At 45.3% G+C, this 21027-nt stretch overlaps 1 protein-coding gene across 1 annotated transcript in view; it reads left to right on the top strand.

The window, feature by feature from the left end:
* Positions 1–21027, top strand: part of PLEKHA7 (pleckstrin homology domain containing A7) — a 196687-nt gene that overhangs the window by 123037 nt on the left and 52623 nt on the right. The window contains exon 4 of the mRNA XM_028500906.1: positions 12418–12501. Within this exon, the coding sequence (XP_028356707.1) occupies positions 12418–12501 (84 nt within the window). The remainder of the gene's footprint in view (positions 1–12417; positions 12502–21027) is intronic.

Raw genomic sequence — 21027 nt, 5'->3', positions numbered from 1 at the left:
GCCGCGGAGTGGCTGGGCCAGTGAGCCATGGCCGCTGAGCCTGCGCGTCTGGAGCCTGTGCTCCTCAACGGGAGAGGCCACAACAGTGAGAGGCCCGCGTACCGCAAAAAAAAAAAAAAAAAAAAGAATAATATGTACAGTTTTATTCTGTTTATGTAAATTTTTTTCTAAAAAGATGTGTATATAAATTTTAAATGCGTAAAAATTTCATAAAGGCGAAAAACAAAGAATACACAAGAAACTGGTAAAGGTGTTGCCTCTGAGATTGACACTGAATTCAAGGCAAGAAAGGGACCTTCTGCTTTTTAGTTTATACCTGTCTGTAACACGGAATACAGTTGACCCTCTGTGTCCGCAAATGCAGAACCCACAGATAAGGAGGGCTCACTGTACTATGCCGTTTTATATAAGGGACCCGATCATCTGTGGATTTTGGAATTGGGGAGGGTCCTAGAACCAATCCCCCACAGATGCCAAGGGACGACTGTACTTAATTTTTATAGGGTAAAATGAAAAGAGTTGTTGGGAAGCATAATTGCCGTATAAAGAGTGTAAGCCTTCCGTGCCGAGAGTACAAGGAAGGAAGAAGGCAGAGTGGTCTGGAGTGATCAGGAAGGACTACTGGGAAGAGAAGAGGCCTTGAAGATTGGGTAGAATTCGTTAGGGAAGAAGACTGTAGGAGACAAAGCCCAGGGGTAGGAAAGACGGGGTGATGGGGGGACTGATAAACGCTTAAACGTGGTAGGAGCTGAGGGTCTAGGGAAGTGGTGAGAGAGAAGGAGGCTTTAGCAGTGAGGAGCCACGGAGGGTGTATGCCAGGAGATAATGAGCGAGAGCTCTGCTCCAGCATGATCAATCTGGCAGTAAGGACGAGGGAGTTTGGAGGCAGGACTACAGGGTGGGAGCCTCTCATGTGGCCTCTTTGGGCTCCCACGTAGCTGTCACTGATCCCTGCCAGGATGTTGCCTGGTGAACGAAGGTTATAGCTATATACCTGGTGAATAAGCTCACGGCACTTGCCGTTTCCCCACTCTCAGGAATGTGGGCTTTGGAAGTTGGCCAGCCTCTGTTGGTGCTTGATGTGGTTCCTGTACCTCTGCTGCCAGCGTGTCTCCCCAGACATTTTGGAGGTTCTGTGGAGCGACTGGCCATTGACTGAAGTGTAGCCGCTAAGAACAAGCCCATACTTTGGAGTCAGGCAGATATGGGCTTGAAGTGTGACTTTGTCACCTACTGGTTATGTGACCTTGGGGTGGCACTTGACCCCTTTGGGCTTCAATATTCATGTTTGCAAAATGGGGATAAAACGATTTACCTTCTAGGGTCGTTGTATCCAGCAGATTGACACATAGCAAGTTGGTGGGCCTTGCTGTACTTTTACACTGTGGTACTCACTCTGATCTGCAGTTATATATATTTATATTATTTATGTTTAATATTATAAAATACTGTATCTATTTATGACCATATCAGTCTGTTCTTTTGGATTGTAAGCTCCAGTTCAGTGGGAATAATTATGTTCTACTCACTGTTTTAGCCCAAAACACTCAGCACAGAACACATAGTAGCGCTAAACAAATGTTGGATGAATGGACTTTGTGCTCTTAAACCTACTCCAGCCTTTACAAACAGTTGACTTGTGATCAACTAGGATGTATCTGTAGTTGAGAGCCTAACTTCTCTGTGGTTGAAACAAGTTTTGTCAATTCAAATGCCCTTGTTAGGATGATATATCAGGATGGCTTGTTGAGTCCTTCATTCTTTCATTCTACGGTGGCAGATCTGTTTTGTGGGGCTTGATGTTTATAAAATTTGGGAGGTCTTCTTTAAAAATATATACAATTGTAGAAAGCATGTACACACGTTGCTAGGCCCCTTTCTAGGGCCTTGGAAGGGGCTTGTGAAAGTGAGGGGCCCTAATACTTGAAATTCCTTAGTTTCACAATAAATCATCTCTGCATTTAAAGATTTATAGAATACTCCCTACAGGCAGGGGTGGGAGTTGTGAAGGATATGGAAATTTCTAAAAGGGAAAAAATGATGTTAATGGATACAGGTTTTAGTAAAGCTGTCATTCCAAGTAGACTCAGAACAAAACCCCATTGTTTTGTTTTATGTTTTTTGGGTTTTTTTCATTCAGCAAATATTTATTGAGCACCTACTATGTGCCAGGCATATGTAGGCATTGGAACATAGCTGTGAAAACAGAAGTCCTTGTCACCTGCATCATGACTTGTAGACCTACATAGATGCAGTGAAGAGCCACAGTGTTGCTCTGAGGCCGTGGAGATAAAGGCACTTTGATACCTTAGTTTGCCTTTCTAACCCCCTGCCCTTCTTGGTAGCCATCCCAAGCAGTGATGAAAGAATCATAGATTTGGGAGTGAGTATGATGGCTTGTAACTGCTCAGCCTCTTCCTGGCCATGACCATGAGAGATAGTGATAGAGGAGCTTTCATTTCTCCACCAAAGGCTCTCTGCTTTGGGGCTGATTTCAGCCACAGTGCGGCAGAGCAGAACTGAGTGAGCAATTCATTCTGACTCCGGGGCTCACAAGTGGAGGTGTTTCTTATATTCTGCTACCAGAGGGGCAGCCAACCCCATGGTCTCAAAGAACGGAAGCATTGGGGCCTGGAGACACAAAGTGCCTGCCTCAGTGTTTACCTCCAGCCAGTGCTCCACTTGGCCACAGCGTGGCGGTGACTCACAGCTGGAACTGTGTTCCTGCATAGTTGCCAGGTTTTGCGTGGGTGTGGGTGAGGAGAAAGGAGAATGAATGAGTTCGCGCAAGTGGCTGCTGGATTTGTAACACGTTGGGAGGCAGCTGCTCCAGAACTGAAATTGAAAGAGAGCAGGCGGGCTGGGAGCCTCTGCTTCACCTCTGCAGGTGGCCGGGCCCTCCCTCCCAGTCTGACCTGAACTGGGGTTTTCATAAGGCCCCGGCTGGGAAGACACAGCATGGAGCTCGAGGAGAGAGTGAGTGTGTCTGCCGCCTTTCCCAGCGAGAACAGAGCTGGAGAGCAGGTTAGTCCTATACTGTTTACTATACTGGGATTCAGTTTGCCGTGACGTATTTTGATTCATGAAAAGCAAGTAATGACAAAGAAAGGGAGTTTTCGATGGGTTGGTTGGGAGCGTCTGCAGTTAAAAAAAAAAAAAGAACCCAATTTAATTGGGAATAAACAGGACAAAAGTATCATTAACTACACCTCCCCAATGTCATTACAAAGGATATTCTGTTGGCAAGTGAGACTGGGGAGGACAGCTGTTCTGCCTCCTTCCTTTATGTTTTCAATTATGTGCAGTGTTGTTACATTTCAGTCTGTGGCTCCAGCAGTAGTCTGAGATGAACCTCAGTGTCTCAAGATGTTACAGCTGGAAGATCCCTAGAACATCACCTGGTCTAGCCTTCTCATTTTACACTTGAGGAACCTGACTTATTGAAGAGCATTAAAGAGAAGCATAAAACTGGGTGTTCTCCGAGGTCGAAAATGTTTCCATGAAGTTTTAAAACTTCTGTAGAGTGTGTGTCCCTGGCTCAGCACAGCCGGCTGGGAAGGCTGTCTTTTCTTGGGCTGCACTTTCTGAACCATGGGGCTCGACCCAATGAGGGACAGAAGTGTGGCTGAAGGAAGGTGCTTATTGATCTGAAACTACTTTGCCTAGCAGGCGAGTTCTAAGTTTAAACAAGAGGCTGGGTGTTTTGCCTTAACTCAAAGGGAAGAAAATATGTTCTTGAGCCAGGCTAATAATATGGGAGTTTGCAACATAGAAAAAGACAAAACAACTCTATTAGAGTGGAGTTTTAGAGCTAGCAAAAGAAAAATATAACAGACACTGAAGGTTGAGTGTCTGCCATAGGCCAGGCACATTATCGGTACTCTTTATAACAATCTTGCAGGGTTGGAATTGTCTCCTCTTTTTACAGATAAGGAAACCAACACTCGGAAAGGTCATTAACTCTTTCAAGGTCGACTCTTTCAAGGTCGGGTACCGGCTGCGTGGGGCAGAGCTGGGGTTTGAACTGCAGCCTGTATGACTGAATAGCCTGGGCTTCATGCTTTGAAGCCTGCGTGTGGCCTTGATGGAGAGTCTAACCCCCTCATTGGACAGATGAGGAAACTAAGACCCAGAGAGGTTGTGTATTTGCTCAGGGGTGTGAAACTAGTTGGTAGTAACAGAGCTGGTACCTCGGCTCCCATTACATTGCTTCTCTGCCAACTTCCTTTAAAAAAAAAAGTTAGGGGAGGGGAGGCTATCTGGGTTTGATTTCTTCATTCAGTCAGGAGTTTGGCTTTAGTCTTTTCATGGTTATTGAAGTCCTGTGGAGCCACAATTAAAACTTCCTATTAACCATCAGTCCTAAGTATTGGAGCCCCATATTGGGGCTTGGGGAGAAGAGAGGCTTGCAGTGTGGGTTACTGGGTCAGAAGAGGTAATTTATGAAATGAGTTGGCCACTGAGTGGAGAGCCTAATGAAACATAGATCTTTTCAGATCATGATGGAAGACTTCAGTCTGTTAAATTCAGTGTTTGGAAAGGAGAGACCTCCCTCTTGCAAGATGTGAGAGCTTCCAGTTCACTCAGTTAATTCTGTGACTGCCTTGAGCTCAGCTCTGTCTGTGCCAGGCTCAGCCCCTTTTGGCACCTTTGGGCAAGGAGAACAGGTACTGACTGCCCCTCTGGGTGGTGGGTCTGAGGTTTGGCTGGATTTCAGTGTCTGCCTAGTTGGGTGTGTGACTGAGTCAACTGTGGACAGTGTGGGAGTGGGGAAGGCCCTTCCTTGGTCTGCACCGTTCTCCCCAGGGCTGGTGGAGTCTCCTAGCCCGGGTGTAGGATCCTTTATCAGGGCCTGGGGGCCCCTGCCTCCCCAGCTGTCTCTGGGGCATGTGTTATACTTGGGCTGCTGAAATCAGAAAATGAGAGTGGTTCTGCACAGCCTCTCCCTGAAGGTGGTGTGTGTTTGTGCTCAGGCTGTTGAGATAAAGGACTTCAAGTGCCTGCTCCATGGTATTGCTGTTCTGTGCTGCAGGAGATACATGAGAAATCAGTGAATGACTGCCCCCAGCCCTGTGGGAACTTAGGATCTTACTGGAGGTAGGGGGAGAGGGGGAGGAGAGCAAACGCACATGAAACGGTAGAGAGCAATGTGAGAGCATATAGCCAGTCACCAAATTGTAGGTTTCACACCAAATACTCTCCAAGTTCACAAAAAGGAGATACAGGTGATGTTTGTATTATCCTCCTGTGTGTTTTTAATCGCTCAGTAATTGCCTCTAGGGTGTTTGCATTCCATTCTTTGATTCTCTCTGCCGAGTGTACTACCTCTCCTTTGCAGCAGTGAGGGGGAGGGGAGTTGCAGGGGAGGGTTAATTTCTCCAAATTATATTGTAACACAGTTGGGAGAGAGCCAAGGATTAAGCATTCTTACCATGTTGGTGTCTGATGCTTCTTGCCTCAGGTAGTAAGAGCAGAAGCCACTGCCTTTTGATGGCTTATGACCCTTGTTTTTGTCTGTGACCCAAGTCCAGACTTCAGTAGGGTTAGCTAGCCTATTTGGAGGCATGGCCTTGCTTTAAAGTAGGCGTCTCCTTAATCATTATTTCTCATTCATTCATTCAGCACATATCACAGAGCCAGACTCTGTTACAAGCTGATAATAGCAGTAAAAAGACAGGCAAGGTCCTTGCTCTCCTGGAATACACTGTTAGTCCGGGATACTGATGATCATCAAACACAGACATAAGTAAGAAAAATAACAGTAACAATTAAAATAGGGTGATGTGATATGAAGTGACTGGGAGCCTACTTCAGTGGGTAGTTGGGAAGGGCTCTGAGATGATAATTCTGCTGAGGTCTGAATGACAAGGAACCAGTTAGAGAGTACGGGGAAGAGCATCCAGTACAAAGGTTGTTAAGTAGGAGAGAGCCTGGTATTCAGGGAGCAGAAAGGAGACCGATGTGGCCAGAGCAAGATGGGGAAGGAGGAGAGTGGTGCAAGAAGAGGATGGAGCTAGGCAGGGGTCAGATCATCTAGGATCTTGTAAGCCAAGGTAAGGAGCTTGAATTTTACTCTGTGTGATGTGGAGCTGTTGTAGGGTTGAAAGGAGGAGTGTGTGTGATCTAACTGACATTTTAAAAGATCCATCAGGCTTTTGATGAGGAGGATGGGTGCTACAGAGGCTAAGGTGGAAGCAGAAAGAGCAGTTAGGTGGCTGTTGTGGTGACTAGGGTGCTGGCTGTAGGCATGAAAAGAAGCGTATGAGTTCAGAGTATGTTTTTTAGCTGGAGGCAACAGGACTTGCGAACATATGATGTGTAGCGGTTAAGGTAAAGGAGTGGAGGATGACTCCTAGGTTGTTGGATAGGGATGCTGATAACGGACATAGGGAAACCTGGACGAGGAGTATTGGATTTGGTGGGAGTGAGGGGAGGAGATTCATTCTATTTTTGCCCTGTTAAAATTTAGATGCCTGTTAGTCATTGCCATTGTCGAGACACAGCCAGGGGACTTCCCTGGTGGCGCAGTGGTTAAGAATCCGCCTGCAAATGCAGGGAACACGGATTCAGTCCCTGGTCCGGAAAGATCCTACATGCCACGGAGCAACTAAGCCTGTGCGCCACAACTACTGAGCCTGCGCTCTAGAGCCCTCGAGCCACAACTACTGAAGCCTGTGCGCCTAGGGCCCGCGCACCGCAACGAAGAGTAGCCCCCGCTCGCTGCAGCTAAAGAAAGCCCGAAGGCAGCAACGAAGACCAAACACAACCAAAAAACAAAAAAAAAAAAAAAAAAAAGACACAGCCAGGTTCAACAGACATGAATTGCGTACCTTCTGTATGCTAGGCGTTGTGTGATGCCCTTTCATATATCCTCACAACAACCTTTTGGAAGGATATTATTATTATTACCTATTTGAAAATGGAAGAAATGAGGCTCAGAGACCTGAGGTGGCTTGTTCTGGTTTGAACCCAGATCTTCTGACCCCAGGACTCTGGGCTGACTTGTTGCCCAGGGTGGATATTGAAGGAGGCTGGTTAATACTGTGTTGATGGCACTCACTTGGAGAGCAGATGGGGACCCTATGTTGTCTCGTCAAGGCCTGATTCCCATGCTTCTGGAAGAAGGACGTGTCAGGGTAATGCCAGTGTGCAGCGAGCTGCTTGACATTTTCAAATGGTGCAAGCTCCAAAGACCGCTTCAGTAACGTCCTCTGCCCCCTTAGGAAATGCCACACGAATAGCTGTGACACTCTGTACTAAATGAGCAATTTTGTAAAAGTGTTAAGTAAAATAAAACAAAAGTTTCTTAAGAAGTGTTGGGGGAATGTAGAGATGCCATTTCGACTGTTGGCTGCTATCTCTTTACTCTGCAGACCAAATGGGAGCTGAAGGCGGGGAGGCAATTTCTTGTGTTTTTGGAGTTTTGGTTATTAATTTGGGGACCTAACTAGGAGTATTAGTAGGTTACCTGGAACCTTGGCTTTCTGGAGGCACTGGGATTTAGAACAAAGATAGTAAGTGCCTTAACAAGTCTGGAGGCAGTGCTGACCGTGGCTTGAGGTCTGCAGGGTGACTCTTTTACAGCATTCTGAGAGCCGTATTGAGGAGCCAGAAGGTCCAGAGTGGTAGCTGCCGCCAAGCATACCAATGAGAAGAGCCTTGATAGGGTCCCTCCGTGGGCTTCAAGGCCGGATACTTTCCTTGTATTTTAAGTTGTTGCTTCTCCTCTTTCTAGCAGGGGCCAGATAAGAGCTCGTGCTGACAGAGCAGATCTGTCACACTCTCAGCATACCAATACCACCACTGTCAGAAAAGCAGATTTATCAGGCTGCCCCGACCTCCACTCTTGAGCACCATTCACATAACTCCAGAACTTCTTGCCATGCCAAAAAAAAATGGCTGTGCTAAGTAAATTGGAACCTTTATGTTTAACCAGCCAGAGTCACTGTTCACATTATAGTCAAAATCTGTATGAATGGAAGAATTAATCTTGCAAAAATGTTGCAAGAAACTGTAGGACTCATTTACATTTTGACTAGCCCTGTCTGTGGCTGTAGGTGGGCTCTTCCTTCTAGTGAGCTCAAATCAGTCTCCGGTTCTTCCTGGTCCTCACTCTGTTCTCTTACCAAGTCTCCTGTGTTGGCTGTCATACTTCTTTAGGGCCTAACCCAAGTCCTTCCAGCCCAGGGCTTGTGAAGACATGCTTGTTTACATGGATGGTTACCCATGGCCCGCCTTTATGGGGCTTGTCCTTCCCTGCCATCTTCCACCCGTGCTCCGTGGTCCTCTCACAGGCGAGACTGGCTGCCATTCAACCTGGAGGGCTGCTCCTGGGAGAAAGAGTGGGATCTGAAAATAAAGGCTAGGTTCTGCTCTACCGCATTTGCCAAGTTACTTTCTCAGTAGTCTGAAATGCAACAGAAGCTCTTGTATGGAGGAGAGAGAGTTTCTGTGCTCCATTGAAACCAGCCACCTGGCTCCCGGCCGGGTCACCTACATCACTGCCAGGGAGCAAGGTGGCAATTCAGGTTTAAGAACAGGTATTTCAGGGGATTTGTCTGTGCCTGTTAACTTCATCTTAAGATAGGGTGATAGGACATGAGATTCTTCATGGGTTTTAGAAAATCAAAAGTCAGGAAATGGGGCAGGCCGGGGGCTTTTGGGCTGAGGGGTTCAGGACAACAGGAAAAGTCAGAGGACTTTGCAGTCTCCTAATGGGTGGGGGAATCCAGCGTTCAATAGGCAACCTCCATTTGGTGAAGGTGAGCCTGGAGTGGTAGAAAGAGATCAGAAAGGTGGTGGGTGCAGGAACACAGGAGTTGACTGTTGTGGGCACGTCATTTCCCCTTTCTGGGCCTTTCCTCACCTGTGGCTTGATATAACAAAACACAGCCTGCCCTGCTGGCAGATTGTGTGTTTAGGCAGATTGAATGAAATAGTCCAAGGACCTAACTCTTCTTCCTTTGCCAAAAAGTGCTGAACCAGAAGCTTTGCCATTAGCAAGCTGGGCGAGTTTGATCAGAAACCATCGAATTTTAAGACCTCAGTATTCAGGAGGCATTACTACTTTTTAAAAAATTTATTTAATTATTATTTATTCGGCTGCATCGGGTCTTCATTGCTGAACATGGGATCTTCGTTGCGGCACGTGGGATCTTTAGTTGCAGCATGCGAACTCTTAGTTGTGGCACATGGGGTCTAGTTCCCTGACCATAGATCGAACCCAGGCCTCCTGCATTGGGAGCTCGAAGTCTTAGCCACTGGACCACCAGGGAAGTCCCCCAGGAGGCGTTGCTTTGATTCATCTCTTTTCTCAATGTATTGAGTCCCTTTTTTGTTTGTTTTTTTTAAATTTAGTCTTCCAGTAACATCCTGTAACCCACATCTTCATTTCCTTTTGCATAATATAGGAATAAAAATATCTGTGCTGCCTACCTCAGTGGGTACTTGGGAGGGTCAAATACAATAATGAATATGACCATACTTAAAACTTCATGTAAATGCAGGAAATGGTGGTGATGGTGCTGTGGTTGATAACTGTTTTTAGCAAAAAGGGCAGCGTCCGTATTAGGGAAGAAAGGTTGAGGAGCTGCCTCTAGGTCTGATCAAATGACAGCTATATTTTTGTCCACTTTAAAAAACTATCTTTCTTCTAGTGTTAGAATGTGAAAAACATCGCAGTGCCTACACCTTCCAGCTCAGGATTCATTTACCCAAGACCCTGGGCTTATTTAAGCTGGTACAAGTTGGGTGTGGGGAGCCCAGGAGTTGCTATTCAGGTTGTACAGTGTATATGAAGGCATTGCTGGATGCCAGATGCTGCTCCAAGCACACAGAAGATTTGCTCTTTGCTCACATCTACCAGAGATTCACCACGCTGACCTTGGGATTGGGACCAAAGGCTGTTTGGGGGCTACTGAGTGCCACACAGGTGTTGTCATTCAGAAATTTGGCCCTGGGCATAAGGGGAAGGAAGGAGGTGGGGCGGGAAAGGGAGTAGCAGTAGATACTGCTGTTTTTCAGATGCCTTGTCTTTAGGGACTTCTAATCTTGACCAGGAAGCTGCCAGCCCCACAGACTCCTAAGGGAAGGGGACAGCAGGTTATCATGCAAAGAGCATCGAATTTAGAAATTGAAGACCTGGATTCCTGTCCCAGTCTTATCACTTATTGACAAAGTTATCTTGAGCAAGTCTCTTAACCTCTCTGAGCCATTTCCTCATTCATAAAACAGGGGTCGACGGTGTTAATAGTTAAGATGTGTAAGAAAAGGCTTTGTAGAGGTAATCGTGGTTAGGAATTATTGTTATTCCCATTATGAGCAGAGCTTTTTTTTTTTTTTTTTTTCCTCTAGGTAGAAATGAGGCAGGCTTAGGTAGAGTGTTTTCAGATTCCCTGGTGAATGGAGATGGCTAAAAGAAACTGGGTGCAAATAAAGCCTAACCCATGAACACAATGCAAGGATTTCTGAAATAGGTGTTATGGGGGCCTGCTTCTCATCCTTATCCAAATGCTCATTCCTCAACTCTATTTTTTTGGGAAGAACAGTCTACTGCCTGCCAGATGAGGTCATAGGATTCCAAGGGTTTTGCCTGGAACCAGGAGCTGGGAATTCGGAGGCTGGCAGTGGTTGGGAGGGTTGAGAGGGTGCTAGGGGTGGTGTGCAGTTGCAGGGCCAGGGAGCAGACTGGCCTGATAGTTCTGCCTATTTCACGTAGGGCTTATTAGGATTCAGGCTGCTCAGACCTCAGTGCCAACTTTACCCAGACACCAGAACGCAGGACGCTCTGACAGCCCCAGGGCAGAGTAAGGCAAACTTTGTAGGCTTAGAGGTTTTTGTTGTTTTTTTTTTAACCTTTATGCTATGCTCATTTAAACCTACTAATCTCTGGGGTGAGTCAGGGCTCAGTTTGGGGACGGGGCTGATATCTTAACACTATCGAACTGAGATGATATGTTGACTCTGACAAGAAAAAGCATTTTAACCGTCTGTATAAGGAGCCTTAAAAAATGACCATGCCCTTTGATTTAGTAATTTTACTTCTGGGACTTGAACCCAAGGAAATAATTTAAATTGCAGAAAAAGCCCATATATGCAAAGATATATTGACTATAATAGTGGGGGTGGGGTGGGGGAAGCACCTAAAATGTCCAGCATTAGAAGAATGTAAATCTTTCTAGAATGTAAGCACTGCGGGGTAAGGACTTTTTTGTTCACTCTGTATCTCTAGCACCTCAGGCAGTACCTGGCACACAGATGACCAGTAAACATTTTTTGAACAGTTATATGAAAAAAATTTTACATCTATATGATAAGACTATTTATTATTCACCTATTTCAAATGAAGACATCTTAATGACAGGAAATTTTCTGTTAATTGGATGTGAAAAAAGCAGTATACAGATTTCTAAATACAGTAAAATCATATTTTTTTAATAAAATGATAAAAAAAAAGAAAGGAAGGAGAAGATACCCAGCTATATCTCTAGGTGGTGAGATCATGGGTGACCTTTTTTTCTTTCTATATTTTCTAAAATTTCTAAAAAAAAAAAGAAAGCTAGGAAGGAGAAGATACCCAGCTATATCTCTAGGTGGTGAGATCATGGGTGACCTTTTTTTCTTTCTATATTTTCTAAAATTTCTAAAATAACTATGATTTCGCGATTGAGAAAAACATTTTAACATAAATCATATTCTTTAAAGAATAGAAAAAGGAGGTTAGGTTAGTTTATTCGTGGATCAGAGCAGCAGCCTCTAGAGCCAAATCCTCCTTCCTTTCAAAGAACCAGGCAGCCTTTATGAATACAAAAAACACCTACACACTTCGGTTGTGTCTGTCAACTCGGTGTGGAAGCTGATCCCTTCTCACTTCAGAAGGGTGATAGAAACTCCACAGTGTTGAAATTGTACAGGTCATGTTGCAGAGACATGCCCATACATTTATATCCCATCACTGAAGTGAAGACATTTTGTAGTAGGGAGAAGAATTTTAAGAAGATAGATTTTTCTGGGTGGATGTTAATTCTTAGGATTCTTTCCCTGGTTCATGGGTTTGGGAGGCTGTTGAAAGTGCCATCTGCTTTCCTTCATTCTTGTTTCCAGCTCGTGCCATCTTGAAGTAACTTTTAGCTGAGTGAGTCAGTTTGTTGGAGTTAGCCCTTCATGGACTGTCTCTCTAAGATACAGTGCTGTCTTGGAGGCAAGACTTGCCTAGAATTGAAATCCCCACATCTTAGGTGGGCTTTGGTGCCTGAGCTGGAAGTTTCTGGTTTTTCAATGCAGCTGGGTTCTGGAGTGGTCTTACCCTGGGAGGAGTCTGTGTTGACCAGGGGTCCTCAGACATTAATGACCTATTGTTGTGTCTGTGAGCCTTTCCATTCACAGGACTTCTCATTCATTATCTCTCTTTCTCTTTAGCCATAACCAGCAGACCACAGCCTTCAGGCATCCTGTGAGTGGGCAGTTTTCTCCGGAAAATAGCGAATTTATTCTTCAAGAAGAGTAAGTACATTTGTATATTCTCCTTTTCCAGGCAGAGCTTGGGAGCTTAAAGGCATTTGCTTAAAACAAAGCTTGTTGGACTGTTTTCTCTCTCAGACGTAGGGGCTTGGCGTGGATTGTTTGATTCAAGGTGAAACTCGAGAATTTTGTTTGTCAATCTCTAGACTTCTTTCAGCGGGTAGATGTGGAAGCGGGGAGATGGTATGGGGATGTGCTGTGATGGTTATTGTCAGAGCCTCTTCATAGCTCCCTTTCCCCAAATGATTCCTTTCCCCTCAAGCATCACCTAACACACTAGCTGTGCTCTGAGAGGACCCACTCACCTGTTGTGAGAGTACCTTAAATACAGCTTCAGGTCCAGCTGAACCAACCTCCTGAGGAGGCCTCATATAGGAACCCAAAGCCAGGGCTTAGAAGAGAGGAGGGCTGGTGGCACCCGTTGTCCCTGAACATTTTGAGTCCTTTCTGCTTGCTTTCCCTAACATGGGCGCCGTCTTGCCCCTCAGTCCCATTTCACCAGGGCCTCTGGGGTACTCAGGTAGGTTGTACCACCCAGGGCTTGTCTGCTTAAGAATGCATGTACAGCCCACGCATACATTTTGGGGAGGTGTTCTCCCAAAAATGAAGGCAGAGAAATGTGTGCAAGTGTCTGTGTTCCCTTCTGATCATTTGAGACAATTCTGTTCGAAGAACACAATTCTGTCTGAGAAACTAATAGAGTCATTGGCTTTAAGCGTTTTTCTTTTCTTTCTTAAAAAAAAATATATATAGACACACACATACATATATATGTATAATGTGTGTGTCTATATATATATGTGTATATATATGTATATATATATATACACATATATATATATAATTTTTTTTTTTGGCCGTGATACACGGCTTATGGGATCTTAGTTCCCTGACCAGGGATTGAACCCAATCCCTCGGCAGTGAAAATGTGGAGTCCTAACCACTGGACAGCCAGGGAATTCCCAAGGGTTTTTTTTTTCCCCTTCAAATCATTTTTCTTCTGTTCAATCACCTAGATATGTTCAAATATAATCTTAAATTATCAGTATTTATATTTTTACAGCATTTCCCTCTCTCAGTACATAAACTTTTAAACTAACATGGAAAATTTCAAACATATACAAAAGTAGAGAGATACAGTAATAAATCCGATATATTCATTACCCATCTTCAACAGTTCCCAAAACATGGCTGATTTTATTTTATCTGTACCCTCCCCCTCACCCCTGGATTATTTTGAAGTAAATTCCGAACATATTATTTCATCTCAATAGTGTTTTCAACTTAGAATCATTATCCAACAGAACTTTTAAAACTAGAAATCTGTAATTATGATCATACTGACATTCCTTGCACGTTTACTCTGTGCTGGGGATTTTATATGCATATCTCATTTAATACAATAATACAATAATCCTGAGAGGTAGACCATCATCACCATCTTAGAGACGAAGATACTGAGACCCAAAGAAGTCACGTCACTTGCCCAAAGTTGCCTGGCCAGAAGTAGAAAAGCCAGGATGTCATCCCAGCCTGATCTCTTTTTGGTCAGGTCTAACCCTTGCCCTAGTCAGAAGCTGTTTGCTCAATTATTTTGGTCCTCGTGGCCCACAGGACATGACAGCCAGACTGTGGCGCTTGTGGGGGGTTGGGGGGTGTTTGACTTCGAAAGCATTAATACTATTAGAGAAAGAGGGGATGCAAGGTAAAGATTGTCTTGTCTCCTACATTGAAAAAGACCTGCTGTGTAAAGACAAAGCCAGCATGTGGATTCTCTGAATTCCAGCTTGGAATGAGTTTGTTTATAGAATCCTGAAGGTTAGAAGCTCTTGGGAGGTTATTGAGTTCAGCCCCCCTCTTTAGGCATCCAGGAGACACGGGCACCTGACATTATTAAAGGTCTGGATGTAGAATCCATCAGAACATTTAGCTTGAGTTACCAACTTTAATAAGAGCTTCTGGAGAAATGCACACTTTCCATCACTAAACACCTCTGTCACACACATCCTTTTTCTCATTGTTAACAGAAGACTTTATCCCTTGACCACTTCTGAGAAGGTAGCCTCTTTATCCTACCAAAATATCTCTGCAGCTAATCTCAATTCCATCCAGTTTCCAAGGAAAAGATATTCCTTCTTTTCAAGGGTCAGTTTTTCCCTCTAGATCCCGTTTCCTGAATGTCATAAGGGGTGCTTGCTCATTTCAGATGATGGGTACAACTATATGGCCAGACATTCCTTGAAGCAGACAGAATGTGCTTTAGGCATTGAGAGGAAGGGATGATTCCTATGAACTGATGTGGTGATTGCTGCACTTATTCATTGAATACTTAGTCAGTGCCTACATGTGTCAGGGGCTATGCCAGACTCTGCAGTTATAGCAGCAAACAAGACAAATGTGGTCCTGTCTGTGAAGAGCTTACGGTTGAGTAGGGAAGATAATTAAACAAGATATCACAAATGTGATAAATGTTCAGGATAGAGGGAACATAGGGTTCAATGGGAGTTGATAAAAGAGGGTTCTAACCTGGCTCAGGGATTGTGGAAGGCCTCTCCATGCTGGGAAAGGATGTTGTTTAAATTGAGACCTGTGCAGTCAAGGTGAACAACTTGTGGAAAGACCGAGAGGGGAGAGCATGGGGGATCTATACTAGTTGAGTTAGAATGAAAAACGAAGAGCACCAAGTGGATTCTGGAGATAATTGGGAGGTAAAATTGACGGGACTTGGTGATTGATTGGCTGTGATGGGGACGAAAGAGAGGGAAGACTTTCTTGAAGTGCCTGGCCCTAAACTGGAGGAAGGGGGAGGATTTAGATAAGAGAAGATAAATGTGCACGAGTGTGAGGGTCATTCACAGCTGAGGGAAGTGTGACCAGCCTTGGCAAGAAGACTGACATGTCACTTCCCAGAACTTCTGCTGCCAGTGTCCTTGTCCCCACGGTGAGCCACAGCTGCCTCCCGCCTCTGCAGGAGACCGTCCAACACTAGCAGAAATAAGGCATTACCCTATACATCCACCAGAGGGCAGACAGCAGAAGCAGGAAGAACTACAATCCTGCAGCCGGTGGAATGAGAACCACATTCACAGAAAGATAGACAAAATGAAAAGGCAGAGGACTATGTACCAGATGAAGGAGCAAGATAAAACCCCAGAAAAACAACTCAATGAAGTGGAGATAGGCAGCCTTCCAGAAGAAGACTGACATGTAATGGAGGTTTGTGAAGGAGAGATAAGGTTGGAGATAAGGTTGGAGAGGGAGGTTACAGCCAATTATCCAAATTGCTTCCTCCTGAAATAGACTTGGCTTTTCCTCCAGGTAAATCCTGGGGGAGCTCTGGAGGGTGAATGAGGCATGATTTGCCTTCCCAGAAACCATTTTTAAAAACTGTGCTAAGGAATATGATTTCCACTTTGTTCCCTTAGAGGAGCTTAATTTTGTTGTGTAGTGTGTTATGTGGTGAGAAAAAAAAGGCTGAGATGACCGTTTGTGTCTTTATATCAGCTCTCAGATTAATGTGTTGGGTAGAAAAAGGAAAACTGGCTCTTTTCTTTTCCTTCTCCAAAGGTCTGTTATGGTCACATTGACTCCTCTAGCCAGAGCCTCTGCCTCGGTTTCACCACTTCTAGAGTGGTGGTTCTCAAAGTGTGGTCTCTGAACCAGCATCCCCTGGGAACTTGTTAGGGATGCAGTTCTTAAGCCCCACCCCAGATCTACTGAATCAGAGATTCTGGAGGTAGGACCCCCATAAACTGTGTTTTAACAAGCCTTCAGGTGATTCTGATTCTGGTAGGACTGTGAGAACCACTGATTTAAACAACCTGCTATTCCCATCCCTCCTGAATTACTCCCAGATTCTTCTACTTATCCTTAAGTCTCCTCCAGATAACCCATCATTCTTTGGGCTGCAGTGGCAATCTCAGATGGATTTTAGTCAGATAATCTTGGGATTCCTTATCCTGTGAGAAGAAAAAAAAACATTCTCCATGGTGACTTCCTTTAGAGCATTACTAATGTGAACAGATAACCCATCTCCCGCACTGCTGGCAGGTGGGGCTCACCTGAGCTGTTCGGTGTACCAGGTGCATGCCCATCAAAAGATTGTTTCCCATCTTACTGATTAGAAGCTTGGAGAAGAGAAATAATGTGAAAGCTGTGATCTGGTGGATCTAGAGGACATAAACTCTGAATGTTCTAGTTTCTGTTTCAGTAATACAGGTTCAGTCAGGATAGTCTAGGGTCTGCTCTGGTAATAACAACGACAAATAAAATCTCAGTGACTTAGAACAATTAAGGTTCTCACTTTTGCCCCATGTGTCCATCATAGGTCCCCTGAGGGGTTCAGCTCTGTCACCTTTACTGAAGGACCTGCATCTCTGTGCTTCCATGATTGCCAAAGGCCAGAAAAGGGAAACTTGGTGAATTGTGCACTGGCTCTTTCACTCACATCTCATTGGCTAAAGCGAGTCACATGACCACTCCTAACTCCAAGGGGGGCAGGGACGTGCTTTTCTACCACGCATCTGGGAAGGGAATCCAATATTTGTTGGTCAGCACTAATGACTACGCTTAATAACCCACAGTGCAGATTTACTAAGGGAAGCAGGACCTTTTGAGACTGTCGCTGACGAGCATCTTTTGTTGCATGACTAGCGTTTGTTTTTTCATTTCACCTTTTCTATTATGCGACTGAGTTCTTTGTCAGAACCCCCAAGGCAGGTGGGTATCAGTCAACAGGTCCTGCAGCCTTGACCCCCAGGGGAGACCCCTGCATACCCAAGCCAACAGGCATGTGGAAATCCCTCTTGGAAGAGCTGATATAAGCCTAGGCTGCATTAATAAAAATATAATGTGTAGAGAGATGGGGAGAATAGTTCTGGTATACCATGGTGTTTGTGGACCACTTCATTAATTCATTCTGAGTTTATGGAGCCCCAAGGACATGCCAAGCCCCAGATGCTCTGATCTGGGTACTAAATTTCAAGAGGGATGTTGAGCAATTGAGAGATCCCTGAGGAGGGGAATCCCCTTATGGAAAGGGGTCTGGAAACCCTGTCCTATGGCCAACTATGTTTAGTCTGTAGGAGAGAAGATGAAGGAGGATGTGCTGTAAGTCTTCAAGAAGGGCTGGCAGGTGGAAGTGGGGTATGTTTATCACGTGGCTGCCAAAGGCAGGCATCAGATCAATGAGTAAAAGTAAAAGGCAGGCAAATTTCAGCTCAGTCTCTAATTTTCTAGGAAGGAGATTTTCTATCATCCCTTGTTTCAAGATCTAGAATTTCATCTTTAACATTAAATGAAGTAATCTACTTCTTAGAATAAGAGTTGGCTTTTTCCATTAATAATAATATTGATATTATTATTATTTGCATAGCTAATACTTAGAGCCCTTTTGATTTATTATCAGGTACTTTTCTAAGTGCTTTCCATATATTAATTTCCACAACAGTCCTTTGAGGAAGATAACGTTATTATCATGGCTGCTGAGGCACAGAGAGGTTAAGAGTCTTGCCAGAAGTCACACAGCTAATAAATGGCAGAGTTAAGATTTGAAACCAGGTAGTCTGGCCGCAGATGCTATGCCTCTAACTACTACACCTACTGCCTCTCATTTCAGTGGTCTTCAGGAGACATTCCCCTTCCTTGGCTGTACTTAGGCATTAATGTGTTGACTAAGTAGGCTACTACTACTTAGAAGTTTTAATTGTAATTGTATTTGCAGTAATGAAATTTGATCTAATAACTTCACGCTTGCTTGAAAGGCACCAGCTTCCCCGGTAGTCTCTTCTCCAGAAAACATCCTCAGGCCTTTTTACAGGGCTTCAGTTACAGTGATTGGATCATTTGGTCTCTTCTTCTGAAGGCCTCTTTCCTGATTCTCAGTGATTTTCTTGAATTGGGAGCTTGTGGCTTAAAGGGCCACACCCAGGGGCCCTCATAAAGGCAGAAGCCTTGGCACAGAGAACTCCCAGGCTGTGGTTTTGGTGGTTGGTGCCGTGCACAGGAGCATTTACTTCTCAGTGCTGGGATGCCCGGGAAGCCACTGACAGACGCCTCTGCAGCTCTTGGGGAAGAGGAGAGAAGCATTTCGGAGCCGTGAGGCTGGCAGCTGATTGACAGCATGCTGCGTACACTGATCCCCAGGCTCTGTTAAACGTTTGATGACGAGGTGGGGCCTAGTTGAGAGAGTATGCGCTCTGGAAGTTCAGAAGCCTGCTCTGCTCAGAAGCCAGCTGTAAAGCCCCCAAGATCGCCTTGGAGTTTCCTAACTAGGGGAGAGGACCCTTGCCTGGCCTGTCTTTCTGGGCAACCTAGGAAGTTTAGCTTGTTCCTTCCATTGAGGTCTGAGCAACCCTTCGTTTTCTCACTGGACTGCTTAGAAAAAAACCACAGTTGGAATTGCCTAGAATTTCATGAGTGGTGTTTGGAGGATAAGACTTTAAAAGATACTATCTTGCTGAAGGTTAGACTTACCTTCCTGACCTTTGACCTCTTTGGGGGTTCACTCTGCAGGTTGCAGGGCAAGACTCTCCAAGGCATATGCTGATTATGCCTGGGGGTGGTGTATCTCCTGCTGCTAGAGATGGCTGTCTTCCGTTCTTCCTGCAGTTTCAAGTTGGTGAAAGCTCGCAGTGAGAGATTAAGAGCCCAGGTTGGCAGAGGGGGTGCGCTACAACTCTGAGCTCGGAGAAGGAGTCTGTCCTGTAGCTCATCTGCTGAGCCCCGGGCTGTGAGGCTGAGGTGTTGCTGTCTGCGGCTGATACAGCCAGCGCCTTGTCTTTCCAGACTGGCAGTCTTGGGCTAGCTTTGCCTGTTGCATTTGGTTGCCATGGCAGCAGAAAAATGAGGAAAAATGGGAACACCTGCCAAGCAGATGCAGAAACTTGACTGTTCAGTTTTCCTTCCTGGTCTAAGAGACGGTGTTGGTGACAATCACAGGTAAGGGAAGAGGTGATGATGGTGTCCTTAGTTCATTCAGACACCTGGGTGTTGGCTTGGCTTTTGATGTTGATGTTTCGAAGGGCATTGGCACTGGGGATGCAATCGTTGCCACACAGCAACCACGTCTCCGGCTGTCTGTGCTGAGGAAGATGCTGCAGTGGTGGCTTTGCTGTGTGTGGAAGGGAAGCTGCTGCTTGCACAGTGATTTTGTCTTCCTGTGACTTCCCTCCTTGTCCTCTTCTTTTACCTCCTCCTGGTCTTGGAAGTACCCAGATCTCCATTAGAAAAGGCTATTTTTCTAATGTGTAAAGTGGCTGCCTGGTAATCCAGGAGGAGCGGATATGCTAGAAAAGGGCTTGCCAAAGGCTGGGGTTAGAATTGTAGCATCTCTGAAACAGCAGAACAGAGGTGAAAAGGACAATAGAGGTCAAAGTCTGGTTCTCCCTCGGCATAGACAGAGACACGGAGCCTGGACAGCAGAAGAGACTCGACCAGGCTCATATGGCAGAGCGGGACTCAGGCCAAGTTCAGGACAGTGCTTGGGTTTGAAGGTGGGAGAGAGGAGCCCTCGAAGCTCACTGGGTTGTTGTTGTGCCGGGTGAGGGCCGCCGTTTGGGCTGGTTTCCAGCCCCCGAGGTGGTGTGGAATAGGGGGAGGAACGGGAGCTTGTGTTCAAGAGAGGAGCTGGGGGTGAAGGGGAAGGAATGCAGAAAGCCTTAGCTGAGTAATGAGGCCACAGTCGCTGAATGAAAACCCCTGTCAGACAGCCTCCCCCGGGATGTTGGGAGTGTGTACAGGGAGCGTTGGTGGTCCGTCTGTGTGTCTCTTTCTCTGGGAGGAGGAGGTGTGGAGGTGTCTGCCTGTTTGGGACAAGAACTTGGTTTTATTCCTGCTTTTCATTGTGTATTGCTCTCTGCAAACCCCTTAGGGTAGTGCGTGTGAGCGCCTTAAAAAATGCTGGTTGTGCTGGTTGTTTGTGAGTGTGCCTGTTCTCATGCACCCAGTAATCTCAGCTGAGTTCTCCATGTAGAATCCTTGAGGATAGGGCATGAATTGGGGTGGCTATTTTTCTAGGAATTAATGGGACACAGATGTCATCTAATGATGTCTTCTTCGTAAGAGATTCCTGATTTCCCATAGCTTCCTAACCTCCCATCATAGCCTTGAAGACTCTTGACATTATCTTTCTCCTGGAGAAAGAAAGGGAGGCCAACCCCCCAGCCACAGGGTTATTACACGTTAAAGAAGCCCCAGCGAAGGTGTTTATAGGGCTGTTTATAGGAAATGATCGCTGTTCAGAAGTTAATTGTCTAGTATCTTCAGCTTTCTGGAGAGAAGTGCCTTAGAAATAAAAATAAAGTATACCTGAGATTTAAATTCTGGAGTCTCCACTGGTAACAGGGGCAAACAGTGCTTCTCGTTGAGTGCAGTGCTTCGTGGTTTTCAAAGCGTCATTTCAGTCTACATAACCACCTTGTGAGACGAGAGTTCTTTTCACCTCATTTGGCAAAAATGGAAATTGAGGCCCAGAATAGTGACGTGACTCTTGGAGAGTCAGTAAGCTAC

Source organism: Physeter macrocephalus, chromosome 16, assembly GCF_002837175.3.
Source record: "Physeter macrocephalus isolate SW-GA chromosome 16, ASM283717v5, whole genome shotgun sequence".
NCBI classification, from domain to species: Eukaryota; Metazoa; Chordata; class Mammalia; order Artiodactyla; family Physeteridae; genus Physeter; species Physeter macrocephalus.
Note: the sequence above shows the minus strand (reverse complement) of the source record. Positions and strands in the feature narration are given on the sequence as shown.